Raw genomic sequence first — 18443 nt, forward strand, 5'->3', positions numbered from 1 at the left:
TATATAAAACTACTATTAATGTCAAATCTCTGACCTAGTCAATTATGTACACAAATCTTAGACAAAGATAGATAATATAATTTCTTAGGCAATTTTCAGTGCTAAACTATGGATGGCCCTACATTAATCAGCCTTAATGTACATTACAAGTTATTCTGTATATATGGTCCTTAAGCCATGGTAATGCGTTAACATAGTATCATCAAGTAGATAATGGGCGTCTCCTACCTTAAAAATTTAGAACAGGCCAACTTTAATACAAGTTCTAAAACAAAAACTTTAGGGCTATAGCCTTACTCATTTTGAGCCTTAAAAAAAATTACTGAAACTTTCAGGCTATGTTCACACACAGTATTTTGGTCCATTTTTTTTTTACCCATACGAAGAAACAGCTAATTTATGACTGAATAAAACAGATGAAAAAAAACATGATTTTTTAAAGACATTTTATGATAACATTTAATAGAAAAACCGTAGGCAATTTAATTCAGTAAGATTTTTGGCTGTAAATTTATGCGAGTAATATGAACTGCTAGATACTTTTTTGGCTGCAGTTTTTTTTTTTGTTTGTTTTTTCTTTGGCTGTTTTCATAATACTTGCTGTTAGGAAGAAAAAAAAAAACCAAGGGAACCTTTGTGGAAAAAAAAAAAATTTCATAGAAATGCAAAAAATAGCTTAAAAAAAAAAGGGACCAAAAGACTTTTTCTGTTGTTTTGCATGAAATAATGCAGGCTGAAAATATAGACCAAAAAACATTGCCTTAGATTTTTTTTTCCTGTAAAATCTGTAAAAATATCTTTAAATACTTTGTGTGAACATAGCCTAAGACAAAAAGTTGGTTAGGAGACTTTCTACTGTGGCCCTTTGACATGACAAAGGGTAACTTCCAATCTGTGCTTTAGGTACCGGCACAGCAGGTCTGTGAGATATCTAAGGTCAAGGATAAAGGCGTAGCTGTAGAGGGTACAGACGCGACAGTTACACCTGGGTCCGGGTACATGGAGAGGTCAAATAAGAAGACATCAGTTGTAAATGGTATGAGCGGGGCCCTGATACAGATGCTATGACAGGGCTCAGGAGCTCTACCTTTGATAAAAAGATAATAATTTTGGAGTATTTTGTATACAACTATGCACTAATACCATAGCACCCAGGATCTGCATTTACTGTCAGAAAGGCTTTGTAGAAACTATTTTTGTGCCTCCTTATTGGGTCATACTGTGGCTTAATATAGTTGTATAGAAATATTAAGCTTTGGGTCAAAATCAGGAAATGTTTTTCTTGATAATTGACACTAATGCCCTATGTATATTAACCAAATGACTTATCTTTATCAATATATGAATGCAATTTGTTTCCACATTCAAGCTTAGGAAAAGCAGTTTATTGCTTACTAGTGTCAAATATTATATTCATGTTATCGGAGCTTCTAAATTAATGTTATAGTTATCTGAGGGGAGACTTGTGTAGAGAAAGAACGGAGCAATTGCCCATAGCAACCAGATAACGTTAAAAACATTTTTTTTTAAAGAAGCAAAATAATTGGTTGCTATGGGCAACTGGTCAACTTTTCCTCTGCACGGGTTTTAATAAATTTCCCCCACTGGGTGCATAAGCTTATGCGCACAATATGCCGAGACCTTACTGTTCACTGGCTGCACTAGCAGATTTCAAGGCCAAGGAACATAATGGTATGGTCGCTAAATGGTAGATGATGCTCTTATGGGCTAGCTTTTGTCCATTTTACTCCTTATATAACAAGATATGTATGTAAGTTATATATTAAGTGCCGTTGGTTTACGCCATACAATGTCAGATATGAGTTAGGATTAGAGCTTTCTACATCATTTCCTTGGCTATACTGTAGGCATGTGTTTTATGAAAAATGTCTACAATATTTTCTTATGCTTCTTTTGAACACTGCTGCAAAATTATTTAACCATTGGCATTAAAATTTAGCAAATAAATAAATAGAATTTGAAATTAAACAGCCATTTAAAGCAAAGTTTGATTTCTTAGAGACACACAGCCCTGGGGTTGTTGAGAAGCAGAGTTCTATTAACGCTCAGATAGATGGCATTTGTCCTACTGGGTAGCGTAGCTAGAATCTAGTAAACGCATGGGAAATTCTACCATAGAGTTTGTTTTCAATCCAAGTTGAGGGAAGCGTTCTGGGGATTGGGGCATTGTTACAGTCCACCAGAGGTGTCTCCTCTTCAGAAAGGCCATCATCATAGAGCATGGAGTCTGCAGGAGTAGAGGCAGCAAGGTCCAAATAATCCTAAAATGCAGACCAGAAAGTGCAAGTTACAAATGCTTCCAAGAAAATCGATACAATAATCAAAGCATAATACAAACAAATGATCAGGACAAAAGCACTGCTGACCAGTGGTAATGCAAAGCCTTGGCACAGGGGCAGTTTCCATGAATTTGTTATTTACTATTGGTTATTAACTACTTTGTCAATTGATCAACAGCATAACGGCACCAATTATGTTATTTATTCTGCCAGCAATATATAGTAAGACGAGGATAGTAATATTGATGTGGCTCTGGGTTCTATAGGTGTTGTTAGATGTACTTTTTCTCAGTCTACTAGAAATATACTTCATCCACCCATCTGGCATGTAAGCAAACTCAACGAAGGAGCCTTGTGGCTGCAATATGAGGTATTGTGCTTGCCATAATGGTCATCGGGGCTGTCCTAAGGCATATGTGGATTTCATTCTTGTTTATTCCCCAGCTACACCTGATCTCTACTGGATTTGCCTGTCTATGGGCATACCATGTTAAGTAGTCATAATATGGTGGTATTATTTATATGTAGAGGTATATATTTTGGGGTGGGGATACAGTGAGATACATGCTTATGGGAAGATAAAATTGGTGCTTCTCAGTATTCCCAATGACACAACCTTTATGCCCTTTACGCCAAGTCAAGAATTTCAAGAGAATACAGTCAGAGAAATTATTTTATAGCTACCGTATATACTCGAGTATAAGCCGACCCGAGTATAAGCCGAGACCCCTAATTTCAACCCAAAATCCCAGGAAAAGTTATTGACTCGAGTATAAGCCTAGGGTGGGAAATACCTCATCCCCCCCTGTCATCATCCAGACCCGTCATTAACATCCTCATCATCATCCCACACATCCCCCCTTCATCATCCCCTTATCATCCCACACATCCCCCCTTCATCATCCCCTTGTCATCATCCCACACATCCCCCCTTCATCATCCCCTTGTCATCATCCCGCACATCCCCCCTTCATCATCCCCTTGTAATCATCCCACACACCCCCTTCATCATCCCCTTGTAATCATCCCACACCCCCCCTTCATCATCCCCTTGTCATCATCCCCACCCCCCTTCATCATCCCCACACCCCCCCTTCATCATCCTCTTCTCATCATTCGCCCTCAGTGGTCTTCAACCTGCGGACCTCCAGAGGTTTCAAAACTACAACTCCCAGCAAGCCCGGGCAGCCATCGGCTGTCCGGGCTTGCTGGGAGTTGTAGTTTTGAAACCTCCGGAGGTCTGCAGGTTGAAGACCACTGCGGCCTTCAACATCATCCAGCCCCCTCTCACCCCCTTTAGTTCTGAGTACTCACCTCCGCTCGGCGCTGGTCCGGTCCTGCAGGGCTGTCCGGTGAGGAGGTGGTCCGGTGAGGAGGTGGTCCGGTGAGGAGGTGGTCCGGGCTGCTATCTTCACCGGGGGCGCCTCTTCTCCGCGTTGGCAATGAACGCACCTCTGCGTCGTTGTCACGGCAACGTGACTATTCTGAGGCCGGGCCCGAAGCGCTTAGAAGAGGCCTCCCCGGTGAAGATAGCAGCCCGGAACCACTATCCCACCGGACCACCTCCTCACCGGACAGCCCTGCAGGACCGGACCAGCGCCGAGCGGAGGTGAGTACTCAGAACTAAAGGGGGTGAGAGGGGGCTGGATGATGTTGAAGGCCGCAGTGGTCTTCAACCTGCGGACCTCCGGAGGTTTCAAAACTACAACTCCCAGCAAGCCCGGACAGCCGATGGCTGCCCGGGCTTGCTGGGAGTTGTAGTTTTGAAACCTCTGGAGGTCCGCAGGTTGAAGACCACTGCGGGTGGGGGAGTTCACTCGAGTATAAGCCGAGGGGGGTGTTTTCAGCATGAAAAATCGTGCTGAAAAACTCGGCTTATACTCGAGTATATACGGTACATTGAAAGGGGTATTCTTAGCTGTAAAATCCTACTTTATCTTTTAGTGCAGTGTTTCCCAACCCCGTCCTCAAGGCACACCAACAGTCCAGGATTATAATTTTTCCCTGTTCTATTCCAATGGAGTAACTGAAAAAACCCGGAATGTTGGTGTGCCTTAAGGACTGGGTTGGGAAACACTGTTTTAGTGCATGTAAAGTATTTTTGCATCCCTCTATATATCTCTGCATATCTGTGTATGTGGGGACAAAACTAAGATGTGCAGCCCCCCCCCCCCCCACACACACACACACCTGTACTCTGCAGCCTCCATATTGACTATCCTAAAGTATCAGAGTGCATGAGAAGTAGGATAGTGACTGCAGTGTTTAAGTCTATATGTCATTATACATGAGTTTTTGTGTGTGTATGTCAGTGTACATAAATACATACACTGTGTATATGCATATGAATGTGACTAACCAAACTACTGTGTATTAACCTAACCTTATATCGTAAAGAGCTGCATTTTTATCTATCCATCTATATACACAAAAATAATTCAGCATTAACATTATGGTGCAGACTAAATTTTGCACTCACCCTGCTTTTCACCATCATTTTCTCCAACTCTTTACTGATCTCACCAAATGTTGGCCTCTTATCGGGCTCCTGCTTCCAACATTTCAGCATGAGATTGTACCTAAAAATTCATAGGACAATTATTAGCAATAATCAAATAAAATTCTTATGGAGATTGTATTAATGTGCTTCAATGAACCACTTTACATCAGCAATAGAGTGTGCTGTGAAGCCCATTTTATGCTTCAAGTATGTATTTTGGAGTCAACTCAACCATGAATTTGGAGGTCCTTTAATATCTTTTTTTCAATCTTGAGCTTATACTAGTAACATGTCTTATTGATTGTACATCATACTTACATTTCATCACTGCAATTCTCTGGCTTTTCCATCCTGTAGCCAGTTTTGAGGAGGTTGAAGAGACGCTCTGGAGCAATACCTGGGTATGGATTTCCACCAAGGGTAACAATTTCCCACAGAAGAACCCCAAAGGACCACCTGTTATCATAAGATAGCACAAGGTGAAATGCCATAAATAAATCAGTACTACTAGTTATAAAAAAAAAACTTCTAGTATATCATAGACCCCCGTCAGGTTTTTCAAATAGGGTTCTGGGCTTTGAACTGCCAATATTTTATGAAAGAAGCTTCTCATATGCTTAGTAAAGAGCCAAAAAGCTTTAGCTCAGGTCAGCTTATTTTCTACTTTATGCCTCATTAAGATGGCTAGAAATATGGCCTTAAATCCCAGTCTGACCATGGGCCTAATGACCTAAACTAACAGGAGCACATGTCCCTAATTTGGGTCATCAGACCTGCAGTTGAGCTGGGACTTGTGGACATATTACAGATGCTAAAAGGTGTCTGTATTAGGACTACCTGAGTGACCCTATAAGGGGGTTATCTTACAATTAGCTAGTTATAACTAGCTGATCAGTTGGGATTTGACCACCATTGATCACAAGAACAAGGTAAGATGTCCTCCAAAATGAATAAAGTGACATATTACCTCTGTTTTCATGATCATTGGGGTTCAAGAGGTCGGACCTCCACAGTCAGCTAGTTATCCTCTATAGTAGTAATAGGGGATAGCTTCTAATTCGGGCATACCCCCTAAATCCTCAACTTACATTACAGAAGAGTTAACCCACTAATTTCAGCGAGACCATCTGGCTGTCTGGTTGTTTATGGCGGCCTTCCAACTCTCAGTCAGGGAAAAGAAGGATCAGACATGTTGGCTTTCGACTGCAGAATGTTTTTGTTCATGGGGGGAAAAACGCCTCTATAACAGTCTGACAGTGGCTTACCCTTCTCCATTCAGCACACAGTCACACTTGCCTGTGCTTACTGTTCATTATTATATGAAAAGAATGGAAATATAGCTGTTAGGACTGACAGCTATTGATGGTGTATGGCCACCTATATTTAACAGAGCTGAAGTCGTTCTGATAAGATTGCATTATGATCCATCAGTCGACCCCAGCTATTGCTTTGCTGTGTGTAGGAAGAATAAATTATTGAAAAAAATATTTTTAGGAAGTCCTGATAAATCAAAAACTTACACATCACTTTGTGTGGTATATATGTGGTCAAACAAGGATTCTATAGCCATCCACTTCACTGGTATTCTTCCCTGGAAATTAGAGAAGAGGGGGGGATTATCAAACATGAAAATATTTTAACTACCGTAGTAAATAATTAAATATAAAACTTTAAAGTATTTAAGATTTAGCACAAAAAGGCACTTTATCATTTGTCCCATGGCATCCAGGATTTTAGCAAGCGATGATGCAGACAATTTATAACAGAACAAAAATAAAGAAACAGAAACACAGCGGCACATCCACAATTTGTATTTCGATCTACTTGCTTCTCAGCATAAATTCATAGACCGCACTCCACTCCACTCCTTTGGCCCAGCATTCCTCCTAGCATTCTCCCAGCCCTCTGGCATGGAGCACTTGGTAGGTGTTCACACTGGTGTGGTGCTCTGTGGCAGTCATTGTTACTGTGGTGCTTGGTGTGTGAGGTTGAGTGGCCTGGGGCCAGGGGCTTGGTCGGGCAGCAGTGGGGCTGCTTGGTCACTGGGTCGTTCCTCCTGTGGGCCTGGTGTCTCGGAGGCGGTGGTCTCTGCCCTGCGCTATGCCAGTGTTAGGTTAGGGACCCACTCTGAATAGGCGGCCTTGAGGTGGCGAGTGGGCTTGTACTTTTTGATCAAAATGTATACTAACAACCTGTTAGTTTTTGAAATTATGTGAGAAGCAAGTAGATCAGGGTACAAATTGTGGATGTGCGGCTATGTTTCTGTTTCTCTATTTTTGTTTTACAATTTATAAGAGAAGTGGCCAAAAACATATGATCATGTGTTCACAGGATTCAATAGAAAAGATAGAGAACTGAATGCTAACAAAGAATGATCTCACATTTCTCCACTGGACCAGTGTTCCTGGGAACGCTTCTGCCAAGTCATAAATAACATATTTATTACATTCTTATTTCTAATATGAGGTAAAAGCTACTTATACACCACTGTATCCAATAATTCACTTTAAGAACCAAATAAATCAAATTCAATTATCAAGTTCTGATATTTTCACGCATCAAGGAAAAGAAAAATAAATGTAATTTATTATGCAGAATTAGAATTTTCCTAAAATCAAGTTCTGAATCAGGCACATTCTATTATTGATCAGTTTTTTAAAGATGTTAAATCCTGCAAATAAATGCATTATTATTCTTTTTATTTTACTGTTTATATTGTGCGTGCATTCTATAACTTAAAAATAAATATTTTCAGAGTGCCACCATATTTTCAAAATATTGTATACTTGGGGTGTCACATTGGTCATTATGATGGGTATGATGACCAACCACAACTTTAAAGGGGTATTCCAGGCAAAAACTTTTTTTTATATATATCAACTGGCTCTGGAAAGTTAAACAGATTTGTAAATTACTTCTATTAAAAAATCTTAATCCTTCCAATAGTTATTAGCTTCTGAAGTTGAGTTGTTGTTTTCTGTCTAACTGCTCTTTGATGACTCACGTCCCGGGAGCTGTGCAGTTCCTATGGGGATATTCTCCCATCATGCACAGCTCCCGGGACGTGACATCATCATTGATCAGTTAGACAGAAAACTTCAGAAGCTAATAACTATTGATAGGATTAAGATTTTTTAATAGAAGTAATTTACAAATCTGTTTAACTTTCCGGAGCCAGTTGATATATATAAAAAAAGGTTTTGCCTGGAATACCCCTTTAAAGTATACCTGTCATTAGCAAAACTTTTTACATTATTCAGATAATACCAATATATGTATAATTATAATCTGCATTGGTTAAAGGGGTACTCCACTGGAAAACAACCTGGTGCCAGAAAGTTATTTGTAAATAACTTCTATTAAAAAAATCTTAATCCTTCCAGTATTTATCAGCTGCTCTATCCACAGGAAGTTCTTTTCTTTTTGAATTTCCTTTCTGTCTGACCACAGTGCGAACTGTCTATTGTATTAGCAAATCCCCATAGCAAAACCTATCCTGCTCTGGACAGTTCCTGACATGGACAGAGGTGTCAGCAGAGAGTAGTAGTATACAGCAGTTGATAAAAACTAGAAGGATTATGATTTTTAAATAGAAGTAATTTACAAATCTGTAAAAATGTTTTTTTCCAGCAGAGTATCCCTTTAAAAAATGTGTATATTTTGCTGTCCCAGGAGCCATTGCATGTGTGTCTCTGTGAAAAAAATACAGGACATTAAGGCAAGGCTCTGTGCAGGCTCCTGGCTTGTCATCATCCTACTGTGTGAGCCGGGAGCGTGTCACAGAGCCTCAGTGCACAGAGCCCTGCTTGTCCTCCGTGCACAGAGCCCTGCTTGTCCTCCGTGCACAGAGCCCTGCTTGTCCTCCGTGCACAGAGCCCTGCTTGTCCTCCGTGCACGCTTGTCCTCCGTGCACAGAGCCCTGCTTGTCCTCCGTGCACGCTTGTCCTCACTGTACAGAGTGCCTGCTTGTCCCCAGTGCCCAGAGCCCTGCTTGTCCCCAGTGCCCAGAGCCCTGCTTGTCCCCAGTGCCCAGAGCCCTGCTTGTCCCCAGTGCCCAGAGCCCTGCTTGTCCCCAGTGCCCAGAGCCCTGCTTGTCCCCAGTGCACAGAGCCCTGCTTGTCCCCAGTGCACAGAGCCCTGCTTGTCCCCAGTGCACAGAGCCCTGCTTGTCCCCAGTGCACAGAGCCCTGCTTGTCCCCAGTGCACAGAGCCCTGCTTGTCCCCAGTGCACAGAGCCCTGCTTGTCCCCAGTGCACAGAGCCCTGCTTGTCCACCCTCACTTCCTGTATTTGGTCTCCTCATAGAGACACACAAGCAATAGCTGCAGGAACAAAATACACATTTTTTAACCAATGTATATCACAAATATACATATATTGTTATTATCTACATTATTTAATAAGTTTTTGTTAATGACAGATAAACTTTAAGACAAACACAATCTAGGTCTGATATGATTTACTGCATAGTACAGTTTTTTTATGTGTGGTCCTAGCATGTGTAATATTAAAAAAAGTGTCAAAGAGTTTACCTTGCTTCTCTTAACATACGAATCCTCTTCATAAACATCTCGAGAGAGACCAAAATCAGAGATTTTCATTTTACGACCTTCTGCCACGAGGACATTTCGTGCTGCCAGATCTCGATGAACAAGCTGGTAAAATAACAGATAGATATATATATATATATTTGTTATATATGCAACTGATTTAAAGTAATTGCTACAGTTGTAACAATAGGTTACCATTCAATGCAGCACCAAATCTCTGAAACCTTCCCACCCCCTATTCCTTTTTTATTTTATTCTGTGAAATATACAATCTTTACAAAAAATGATGGAATCCCCATGTCCATCAAGAATTTTTCTTTATATCAAATAAATTAACACATAAATGTCAAATGTGTAATAGCTAAACATTCAGGCTCCATGAAGCATACATTATTCCTTTATGGCATTTTTTCAAACGTTTAGATGAAAAAATATGGACTCATTCATGTTGAAGGTATATTTTGGAGTAGCTACCTCAAGAAAATGATCATATAGTAGTTCTACATACCTTCATTTCTGCCAAATATTGCATTCCCCTGGATATTTGCCATGCAAAGGAAATGAGGTCTCCCATAGTCAGGGCTCTTTCATCAGGATTGTCCAAATAGCTGGAGTTACGATTTGAGTCACCACCTACAGAACTAGGTCCTACTTTGCGACTTTCCCTCAGGAAACTACGTAAAGAGCCGTACTTTGCATACTCGACTATAAGATGCAGAGGACCTGAATGAAACAGAGGAAAGAAAACACAAATGTAAATATTAAAGATGGTAAAAAGGGCTTTGATAAAAAGGTAAATACAAGGTAACATAAAACCATTTGATTACATTAATAAAAAAAATAATAATAATAAAAAAAAGCAGTTTTCTAGAATTCTATTTTTCTACAATTCTAAGCTTGCTTGCAAGGGGGCTCCTCTCTTAAAGAAGTACCCCGGGATATGAAAACTTATCTCCCGATCTCCTATACGGGGCTCTCGCAGTCAGCGGCAAGGGGGAGTGTCCGACGACTGCATGATGCGGCGCCCGACACACCACCTCAATACATCTCTATAAGAGAGCCAGAGTGCTGCATTCGGCAGTCTACTCTGCCATAGAGATGTATTGAGGGGGCATCTGTCGCTGCATCATGCAGTGGTTGAAACACGCTATTTCGGCAAAGAGCCTTAGGCCCCGTACGGTAGATCGTGTTGGGCCCCGGCAGTCGGACCCCCTGCAACCTGCCAAGGTTCTACCAAATTGGGTTGAGCTCTGCCACTGGCTCTGCCACTGTGGGCCTCAGGGAGGATACCCCTTGCCACAGCCTGCTCCTCCTATACACCACTTGTGAGATTGCATAGTTATTTAGTATGAATTGTGTCTCTTCCAGTCCTTGTGCTCACTACTTTTCACTGTTTTTAAAATAAAGTAAATCCTAGTCTTCCCCGCACAGCAGGAGGCTCACTACTTTGTATCCTTGTGTTACACAGAAGCAGAGACAACTCTCCAATACTTGCCCTATTCTCCAAAGACACACTTTGTTTGTTTCTGTTCCTTTTAGCACCACCAGTCCACACAGTGTTAGACTTACAGTACATGAATAGGACTCATCGTAGGCCTGAAGTCCCTCAATATATCGACTAGTCTCTTTCTCTTAAAGCTAACTTACCTACAGCCAGGGCCGACCTTAGGTGTTCAGGCGCCCTGTGCGAGCTAACCTTGTGGGGCACCCCCCCCATAAACGTACACAAAGAGGAAAAAAGTATTTGACAAATATTCTTATATCTAATAAGTCCCCTGCCCCCTTAATCAGTCCCATGTACCCCTTCACCAGTCCCCTGCTCCCCTTAATCACATGCAGTATAGTTCCCCCACATTAATTGCAGTATAGTTCCCCCACATTAGGTATAGTATAGTTCCCCCACATTAGGTATAGTATAGTTCCCCCACAGTAGGCGCAGTATAGTTTCCCCACATTAGGCGCAGTATAGTTTCCCCACATTAGGCGCAGTATAGTTTCCCCACATTAGGTGCAGTATAGTTTCCCCACATTAGGTGCAGTATAGTTTCCCCACATTAGGTGCAGTATAGTTTCCCCACATTAGGTGCAGTATAGTTCCCCCACATTAGGTGCAGTATAGTTCCCCCACATTAGGTGCAGTATAGTTCCCCCACATTAGGTGCAGTATAGTTCTCCACATTAGGTTGGCAATATAGTTCCCCACATTAGGTGCAGTATAGTTCCCCACATTAGGTGCAGTATAGTTCCCCACATTAGGAAGTAGCATGTTCCCCACATTAGGTAGAAGCAGGTTCCCCACATTAGGTAGAAGCAGGTTCCCCACATTAGGTAGAAGCAGGGTCCCCACATTAGGTAGAAGCAGGGTCCCCACATTAGGTAGAAGCAGGTTCCCCACATTAGGTAGAAGCAGGTTCCCCACATTAGGTAGAAGCAGGTTCCCCACATTAGGTAGAAGCAGGTTCCCCACATTAGATAGAAGCAGGGTCCCCACATTAGATAGAAGCAGGGTCCCCACATTAGATAGAAGCAGGGTCCCCACATTAGGTAGAAGCAGGGTCCCCACATTAGGTAGAAGCAGGGTCCCCACATTAGGTAGAAGCAAGGTCCCCACATTAGGTAGAAGCAGGTTCCCCACATTAGGTAGAAGCAGGTTCCCCACATTAGGTAGAAGCAGGTTCCCCACATTAGGTAGAAGCAGGTTCCCCACATTAGGTAGAAGCAGGTTCCCCACATTAGGAAGCAGGTTCCCCAAATTAGGTAGAAGCAGGTTCCCCACATTAGGTAGTAGCAGGTTCCCCCCCCCCCCACACACACGCACTCACACACACACACACCCACACACACAGACAGACACCCACACATGCACACACACACAGACACACTTACCTGTCCTGCGCTGCCCTTTTCTCCTGCATCGGCCTGACGAGTGACGTCACTGACGTCCTCCTGTGCGGGTCTGCGGAGGTACGTCACATGTGTGACGTCCCTCTTCAGACTCGGGCCAGCCAGCCAACCGGAGTTGCAGAGGAGGGCGGGGTAAGTGAAACTTCCCTGTGTAATGAAGAAAACTGTGCCCTGAAGCGGAATGTGACACAGTTGAGGGAGGGTAGTGGGAATGGAATGAGAGGGAGCAGCCTGCAAAGCAGAAAACTGTGTCCCTGTGCGGAGGGTCACATTCCGCTACAGGGCACAGTTTTCTCCATTACACCGGCATTTAGCGCTGCTTGCCCGAAGCAGCGCTAAATGTCTGAAGAAGTTACCTGCCCGGCGCCCGGACTGCACGTCAGGCAATACAAATTACATATACCTGGTGCGAGCTGTGTCGGCCGCCCGGCGCCCCTGTTGCTATGGCGCCCTGTTGCACAGCTCGCACACCCCTAAGGCCGGCCCTGCCTACAGCCACACTAGCCCAGCAGTAGTAGCAAAGTATCTTATTCTCTTTTTCACCAACAGCTTGTTCCTGGGTGGCTGCTCCCTGACCTTGCTGCACAGCACCTCTCTGGCTACTCAAGTCTCCTTGTGTCAAACCATGTACCGTATATTTACAGAATTTAAAAAATAAGCTATTACTATGTGAAGATACATAATAAACAGATCTAACAGAAGAATACAGTTGAGTGATCGATGAATAGATGTACTTACCATCCTGTGTACAAGCCCCATATAATTTGATGACATGTGGATGGTTAACCTGTTTTAAGAGGTTGAATTCAGAAAGAAGATCCCGTAGTTCACTCTGGGAGGCGCTTTCTGTGAAAAGATATAATAGCCAAATTCAGGTTTCTTTTATATTATTTTTCATGTAGGAGATCAGTTCTCCTAGGGGATCAAAAGCCTGGCTGGTGAAATATTACATTAGGATTAATACAGACTAAGCATGGCATGAGTAGCGCCTAGCTTCAAGCTTAGTGGAGAATAGTGTTGAGCGGCATAGGCCATATTCGAATTCGCGAATATTCGCGAATATATGGACGAATATTCGTCATATATTCGCGAATATTCGCATATTTGTAATATTCTCGTTTTATTTTCGCATATGCGAATATTCGCGTATGCAAAAATAACATATGCGAGAATTTGCATATACAAAATTAGCATAAGAAAACAAATTTGCATATGCGAAAATTAGCATGTGCGAAAATTCGCACACCAGTCTCACACAGTAGTATTAGAGCCTTCTTTACACCACACAAGCTGGAAGCAGAGAGGGATGATCACTGTGATGTGTACTGTGAAAAAAAAACAAAAAAAAAAATGAATATTCGTAATTACGAATATATAGCGCTATATTCACGAATATTTGCGAATAAAATTCGTATTGCGAATATTCGCGAGCAACACTAGTGGAGAACATAGTAACATAGTTCATAAGGTCGAAAAAAGACCAGAGTCCATCAAGCTCAACCTATATCCCTAATGAGTCCCTACTGAGTTGATCCAGAGGAAGGCAAAAAACCCTCATACTAGAGGTAAAAATTCCTTCCCGACTCCAAATATGGCATCAGAATAAATCCCTGGATCAACATTCTGTCCCTATAGATCTAGAATCCATAAACTGTAATGTTATTATTCTCCAAAAATGCATCCAGACCCCTTTTAAATTCTTTTACAGAGTTCACCATGACCACCTCCTCCGGGAGAGAATTCCACAGTCTCACTGCTCTTACAGTAAAGAACCCCCGTCTGTGCTGGTGTAGAAACCTTCTTTCCTCTAGACGTAGAGGATGCCCACTTGTTATAGATACAGTCCTGGGTATAAATCGTTCATGGGAGAGATCTCTGTACTGTCCCGTGATATATTTATACATAGTTATTAAGTCTCCCCTAAGCCTTCTTTTTTCTAAACTAAATAACCTTAATTCTGATAATCTTTCTATGTACTGTATTCCTCCCATTCCCCGTATTACTCTGGTTGCCCGTCTTTAAACCCTCTCCAGCTCCACTATATCTTTCATGTACACTGGTGCCCAGTACTGTACACAGTATTCTATGTGTGGTCTGACTAGTGATTTGTACAGTGGTAGAATTATTTCCTTGTCGTGGGCATCTATGCCCCTATTGATGCACCCCATGATTTTATTTGCCTTGGCAGCAGCTGCCCGACACTGGTCACTACAGCTAAATTTACTGTTAACTAAGACTCTCAAGTCCTTTTAAACATCAGTCATTCCAAATGATCTCCCATTTAATACATAATCCCAGCCCAGAGCGAAGAAAAAGGATCTCACTTGGTAGGCGCTGCTGTGTAGTTGCCAGGAGAGAAGGAATCCAAACTTGGAAACGTGGTATGGTAAACCGAAAGGTTTTATTGAAGATAGTAGCAGTTAAAATACAAAAACAATAAAAGTACAGTGGTCCCTCAACATATGATAATAATTGGTTCCAGGAGAACCATCATATGTTGAGACCATCATATGTCGAGTACATATGTCTATGTAAAAATGGTAATTGGTTCTGGGGCCTCGGAACCATTGTATGTTGAATACATATCTCTATGGGAAACTGCTAATTGGTTCTGGGATGACCATTGTATATTGAGTGTATGGGGAGTGTTTAATAAACCAGGGTGCCTCCAGCTGTTGCACAACTACAACTCCCAGCATGCATGTACAGCCATTGACTGTCTGGGCATGCTGGAAGTTATATAGTTTTGCAACAGCTGGAGGCACACTGATAGGGCAACATTGATGTATGGGGTGTATAGTGTGTATATGTATTGTATGTGATGTGTGACATCGCATACAGTACTGTACAGTTCTTTAAATACCTTCAGGGGGGACAGAATGTCCTCCATTACGATCCTGCCGACTACAGCTCTATAGGAAAGGAAGGGGAGGGCTCATTGGATGCCTGCAGCAAGATGCTGCAGGCTATTGGCTATGGCTGCACTGGGGGGGGGCTTACACAGAGCTCACAGTGGAAGCCTGCGTGAGTTAGCAGGACAGCATGTGACTAACAGGAGGCAGAACGGGGCACACGGGGACATTAAACAACTGTCAGTTGCTGAAGTTGTCAGCGCTGTCAGATAGCTGTTTGTACGATGACCCCGACACACAGCAGCATCATATGTCGATGCTGCCTTCAACATACGATGGGCTCTGAGAGGCCAACGTATGTTGAAATGATCATATTTCGGGGCCATCGTAAGTCGGGGGGTCACTGTAGCTGCAGAATAGGATGACGCGTTTCAAAAGAACACCTTCCTCCTTCCTCAGATCAGTATGGTACAGTAACAAACATTGCAGGCATATATAGGCAGTAAAAAGGCGCCAATGTTGCTGGGAGGAGACTTGGCACATTCAAAGCCTGTTTAAAAAAAAATACACACAATGCGTTACAAAGTATATAAAACATCATTTTGAATAGGAAGTTGAAAGTGATTGCTGTTTCAATATTATGAATAATGTTTACAGCGGCTGGTAGTGGCCAGAGGCGAGACCGATCGCTAGCTGTAATGTGAATATGCAGCTGCGGCGCTGCCTCTCTGCCGAAGCCATCGTTAGGACGTGTTGCCAGGTAAGGAATCACAGGATTCTATTTGGCCAGTGAGAAGCTGTGGGCAGAGTCGTGAGCCGTGCTGGGGAGATGTCAATAGGAGCGCTGTCAGAAGCTGTGTAGACAGCGCTGACAGCACTCCTATTGACATCTCCGCAGCACCACACACAGCACGGCTCACGACTCCGCCCACGGCTTCTCACTGGCCAAATAGAATCATGTGATTCCCTACCTGGCAACACGTCCTAACCATGGCTTCCGCAGAGATGCGGCCGCCGCAGCTGCATATTTACATTACAGCTAGTGATCGGTCTCGCCTCTGGCCACTACCTGCCGCTGTAAACATTATTCATAATATTGAAACAGCAATCACTTTCAACTTCCTATTCAAAATGATGATGTTTTATATACTTTGTAACGCATTATGTGTATTTTTTTAAAACATGTTTTGAATGTGCCAAGTCTCCTCCCAGCAACATTGGCGCCTTTTTACTCCCTATATGCGCCTGCAATGTTTGTTACTGTACAATACTGATCTGAGGCAGGTGTTCCTCCGAAACGCGCCATCCTATTCTGCAGCTACTTTTATTGTTTTTTTTTATTTTATCTGCTACCATCTTCAATAAAACCTTTGGTTTACCATACCTCTTTCCATGTTTGGATTCCATCTCTCCTGGCAACTACACAGCAGCGCCTACCAAGTGAGATCCTTTTTCTTTGCTCTTCTCCCCTGTTTATTGCAGGATTGGTTTCACCATCTCCTGGGACCTCAAGGCCAGCAGCTGTTGCTTCCTGATACCCCCAATTTAGTGGGGTGATATGAGAGTTATACCACTTGCTTAAGGTGAGCGGCTATTATCTACGAGCACGCTTGCCCATCCTCTCACATACTTGCATTTTATTCTCCCCCCTTGCTATTCTAAGGGGATCCTAGTTATTGAGTTAATGCACTAGGCACACCCCCATCGGTCTTTTTTATTATTATTTTTTTACTTTACTACATAGCTTCAAGCTTAGCAGCTTGTCGCAACCAATAAGCATCATGGATAGAGACAACCTGTGCTCTCCCCCCAATCTGTATCTTTCCTTGAATAGCATACTAGTTGACTAGGAAACTAGGGAAGGGGGTGGGGGGTGAATCATACTCCCTTAGCCTTACATTCAAACCTATATGTTATTGATTCAAAGTAATTGCTACCTTTTTGTAATTGTAGCTAGACAGCAATAAAGAGAGTGAACATTATACATTGGGGTCAAGGTAGGTGTTAGAGTGTGTGTGTGTGTGGGGGGGGGGGGGGGGGGGATTTGACAGGGTAACAAGTATAAACGCCATTGGAATCAGGGACTATTTAGTATTAGTGTATTAGTTGCCAATTATAACATAGTTGAAACTGTACAAATCTCATGGCATTTGATACAACAAAAGCATACAAGAGAAATAAGTAGTTAGGTGGGTGTCGCTGTAGATAATAAACCATGCAGTCCAGAACTCGCCCCTACCTACTTGAATAATCTGCCAAAGTGGTGACCCCCAACTGGGCGATGGCACCTACACTCAGTAAGTTAACAGGCTCAGAAAGGCCAAGTCAAAACCAAACGATAATGTCAAGGCACAGTCAGTAAACGAAAAGGGAAAAGCAGAAAGGAGAGGTATAGGTCAGAACAGGTCATAGTAGCAAAGGGACACTCCAGGCAGCACCCCATAAGGACCACACACAGTGTGGGAGCAAGGACAAGTAAGTATCAGTCATTGTAGAATGTTATGTAAGAAAATGGGACCATGATTTTCTGTAATTACCTTTTAACATTTTGACAGCCACTGTGGTATACCCGGCTTTTCCTTTCAACCTAAATGCCGTCGCCTTTACCACTTTCCCAAACTCTCCTTCACCAAGGGTTTTGCCAAGAACCAAGTTTTTCCTTGGAAATTCCCACTTTGGATCCTCCTTTAAATAAAAGACAAAGAAAAAAAATCTATTTGGCAATTTATTTAAGTTTGATGAACACATTATTACTTAAGGGTTTGTCCAATCTCCTTATTTCTGGCTTTTCAGGCTCATTTGGCCTGTGTACAACAGCCTGTTTCCCCTGGCCTCTTTGGAACTCTGTTTATGTTACTTTAGGCATTATGGTTTGTGTAACTCCCATTAAAATGGAAGTTATTGCTTAACTTCCAGCTTTGGCTGCTTTTGGCTTTCCTAATCACCTCCAGCCCCTGAAAACAGGCCAGAGAGGCTGAAAAAGATGGTTGTAAGGAAATGGGACAACCCCTTTAATCAATACTTAAATTTTAGTAAAATACATGAAAAAAAATGTAAAAAAATAAAAAAAAATAAACTACAACATTTTCCAATAAAAATCTTGTAAACGCTGGCTTAGAGAGCTACAACCTTTCTTGGAAGTCCTTAAAAGGCCCCTTTTAGATTCTTTCGTCAAGCTTCACTTTTTTTCCTGATCCTAAGGCTGAAATTCCACTGAGGATTTTCACATAAAATGCCCATTTTTTCCGCACTGCGTTTTTTCAGATGTTAGCTGCAAGTCAATAGTAAACTGCAGAATGCCAGATCCACTTGGCTTTTTTCAGTTTGGGGCGTTTTTT

General features: G+C 42.3%; 1 protein-coding gene across 4 annotated transcripts in view; it reads right to left on the reverse strand.

The window, feature by feature from the left end:
• Nucleotides 1-1080: 1080 nt before the first annotated feature.
• The window catches only part of LOC130306282 (proto-oncogene tyrosine-protein kinase receptor Ret-like), a 61223-nt gene continuing 43860 nt past the window's right edge, over nt 1081-18443 (reverse strand). For 3 of the 4 annotated variants that reach the window (XM_056552084.1, XM_056552083.1, XM_056552082.1), the window contains exons 12-19: nt 17643-17790; nt 12992-13099; nt 9858-10072; nt 9332-9454; nt 6321-6391; nt 5119-5256; nt 4780-4879; nt 1108-2282 (exon numbers count right to left, since the gene is read on the reverse strand). In XM_056552084.1, coding sequence (XP_056408059.1) covers nt 2103-2282; nt 4780-4879; nt 5119-5256; nt 6321-6391; nt 9332-9454; nt 9858-10072; nt 12992-13099; nt 17643-17790 — 1083 coding nt within the window. In that variant the 3' untranslated portion in view covers nt 1108-2102. Of the gene's footprint in view, nt 2283-4779; nt 4880-5118; nt 5257-6320; nt 6392-9331; nt 9455-9857; nt 10073-12991; nt 13100-17642; nt 17791-18443 lie in introns of all 4 variants that reach the window. The other variant, XM_056552085.1, reaches the window with a different exon arrangement.

This window comes from Hyla sarda, unplaced genomic scaffold, assembly GCF_029499605.1.
Source record: "Hyla sarda isolate aHylSar1 unplaced genomic scaffold, aHylSar1.hap1 scaffold_1365, whole genome shotgun sequence".
Taxonomy (NCBI): Eukaryota; Metazoa; Chordata; class Amphibia; order Anura; family Hylidae; genus Hyla; species Hyla sarda.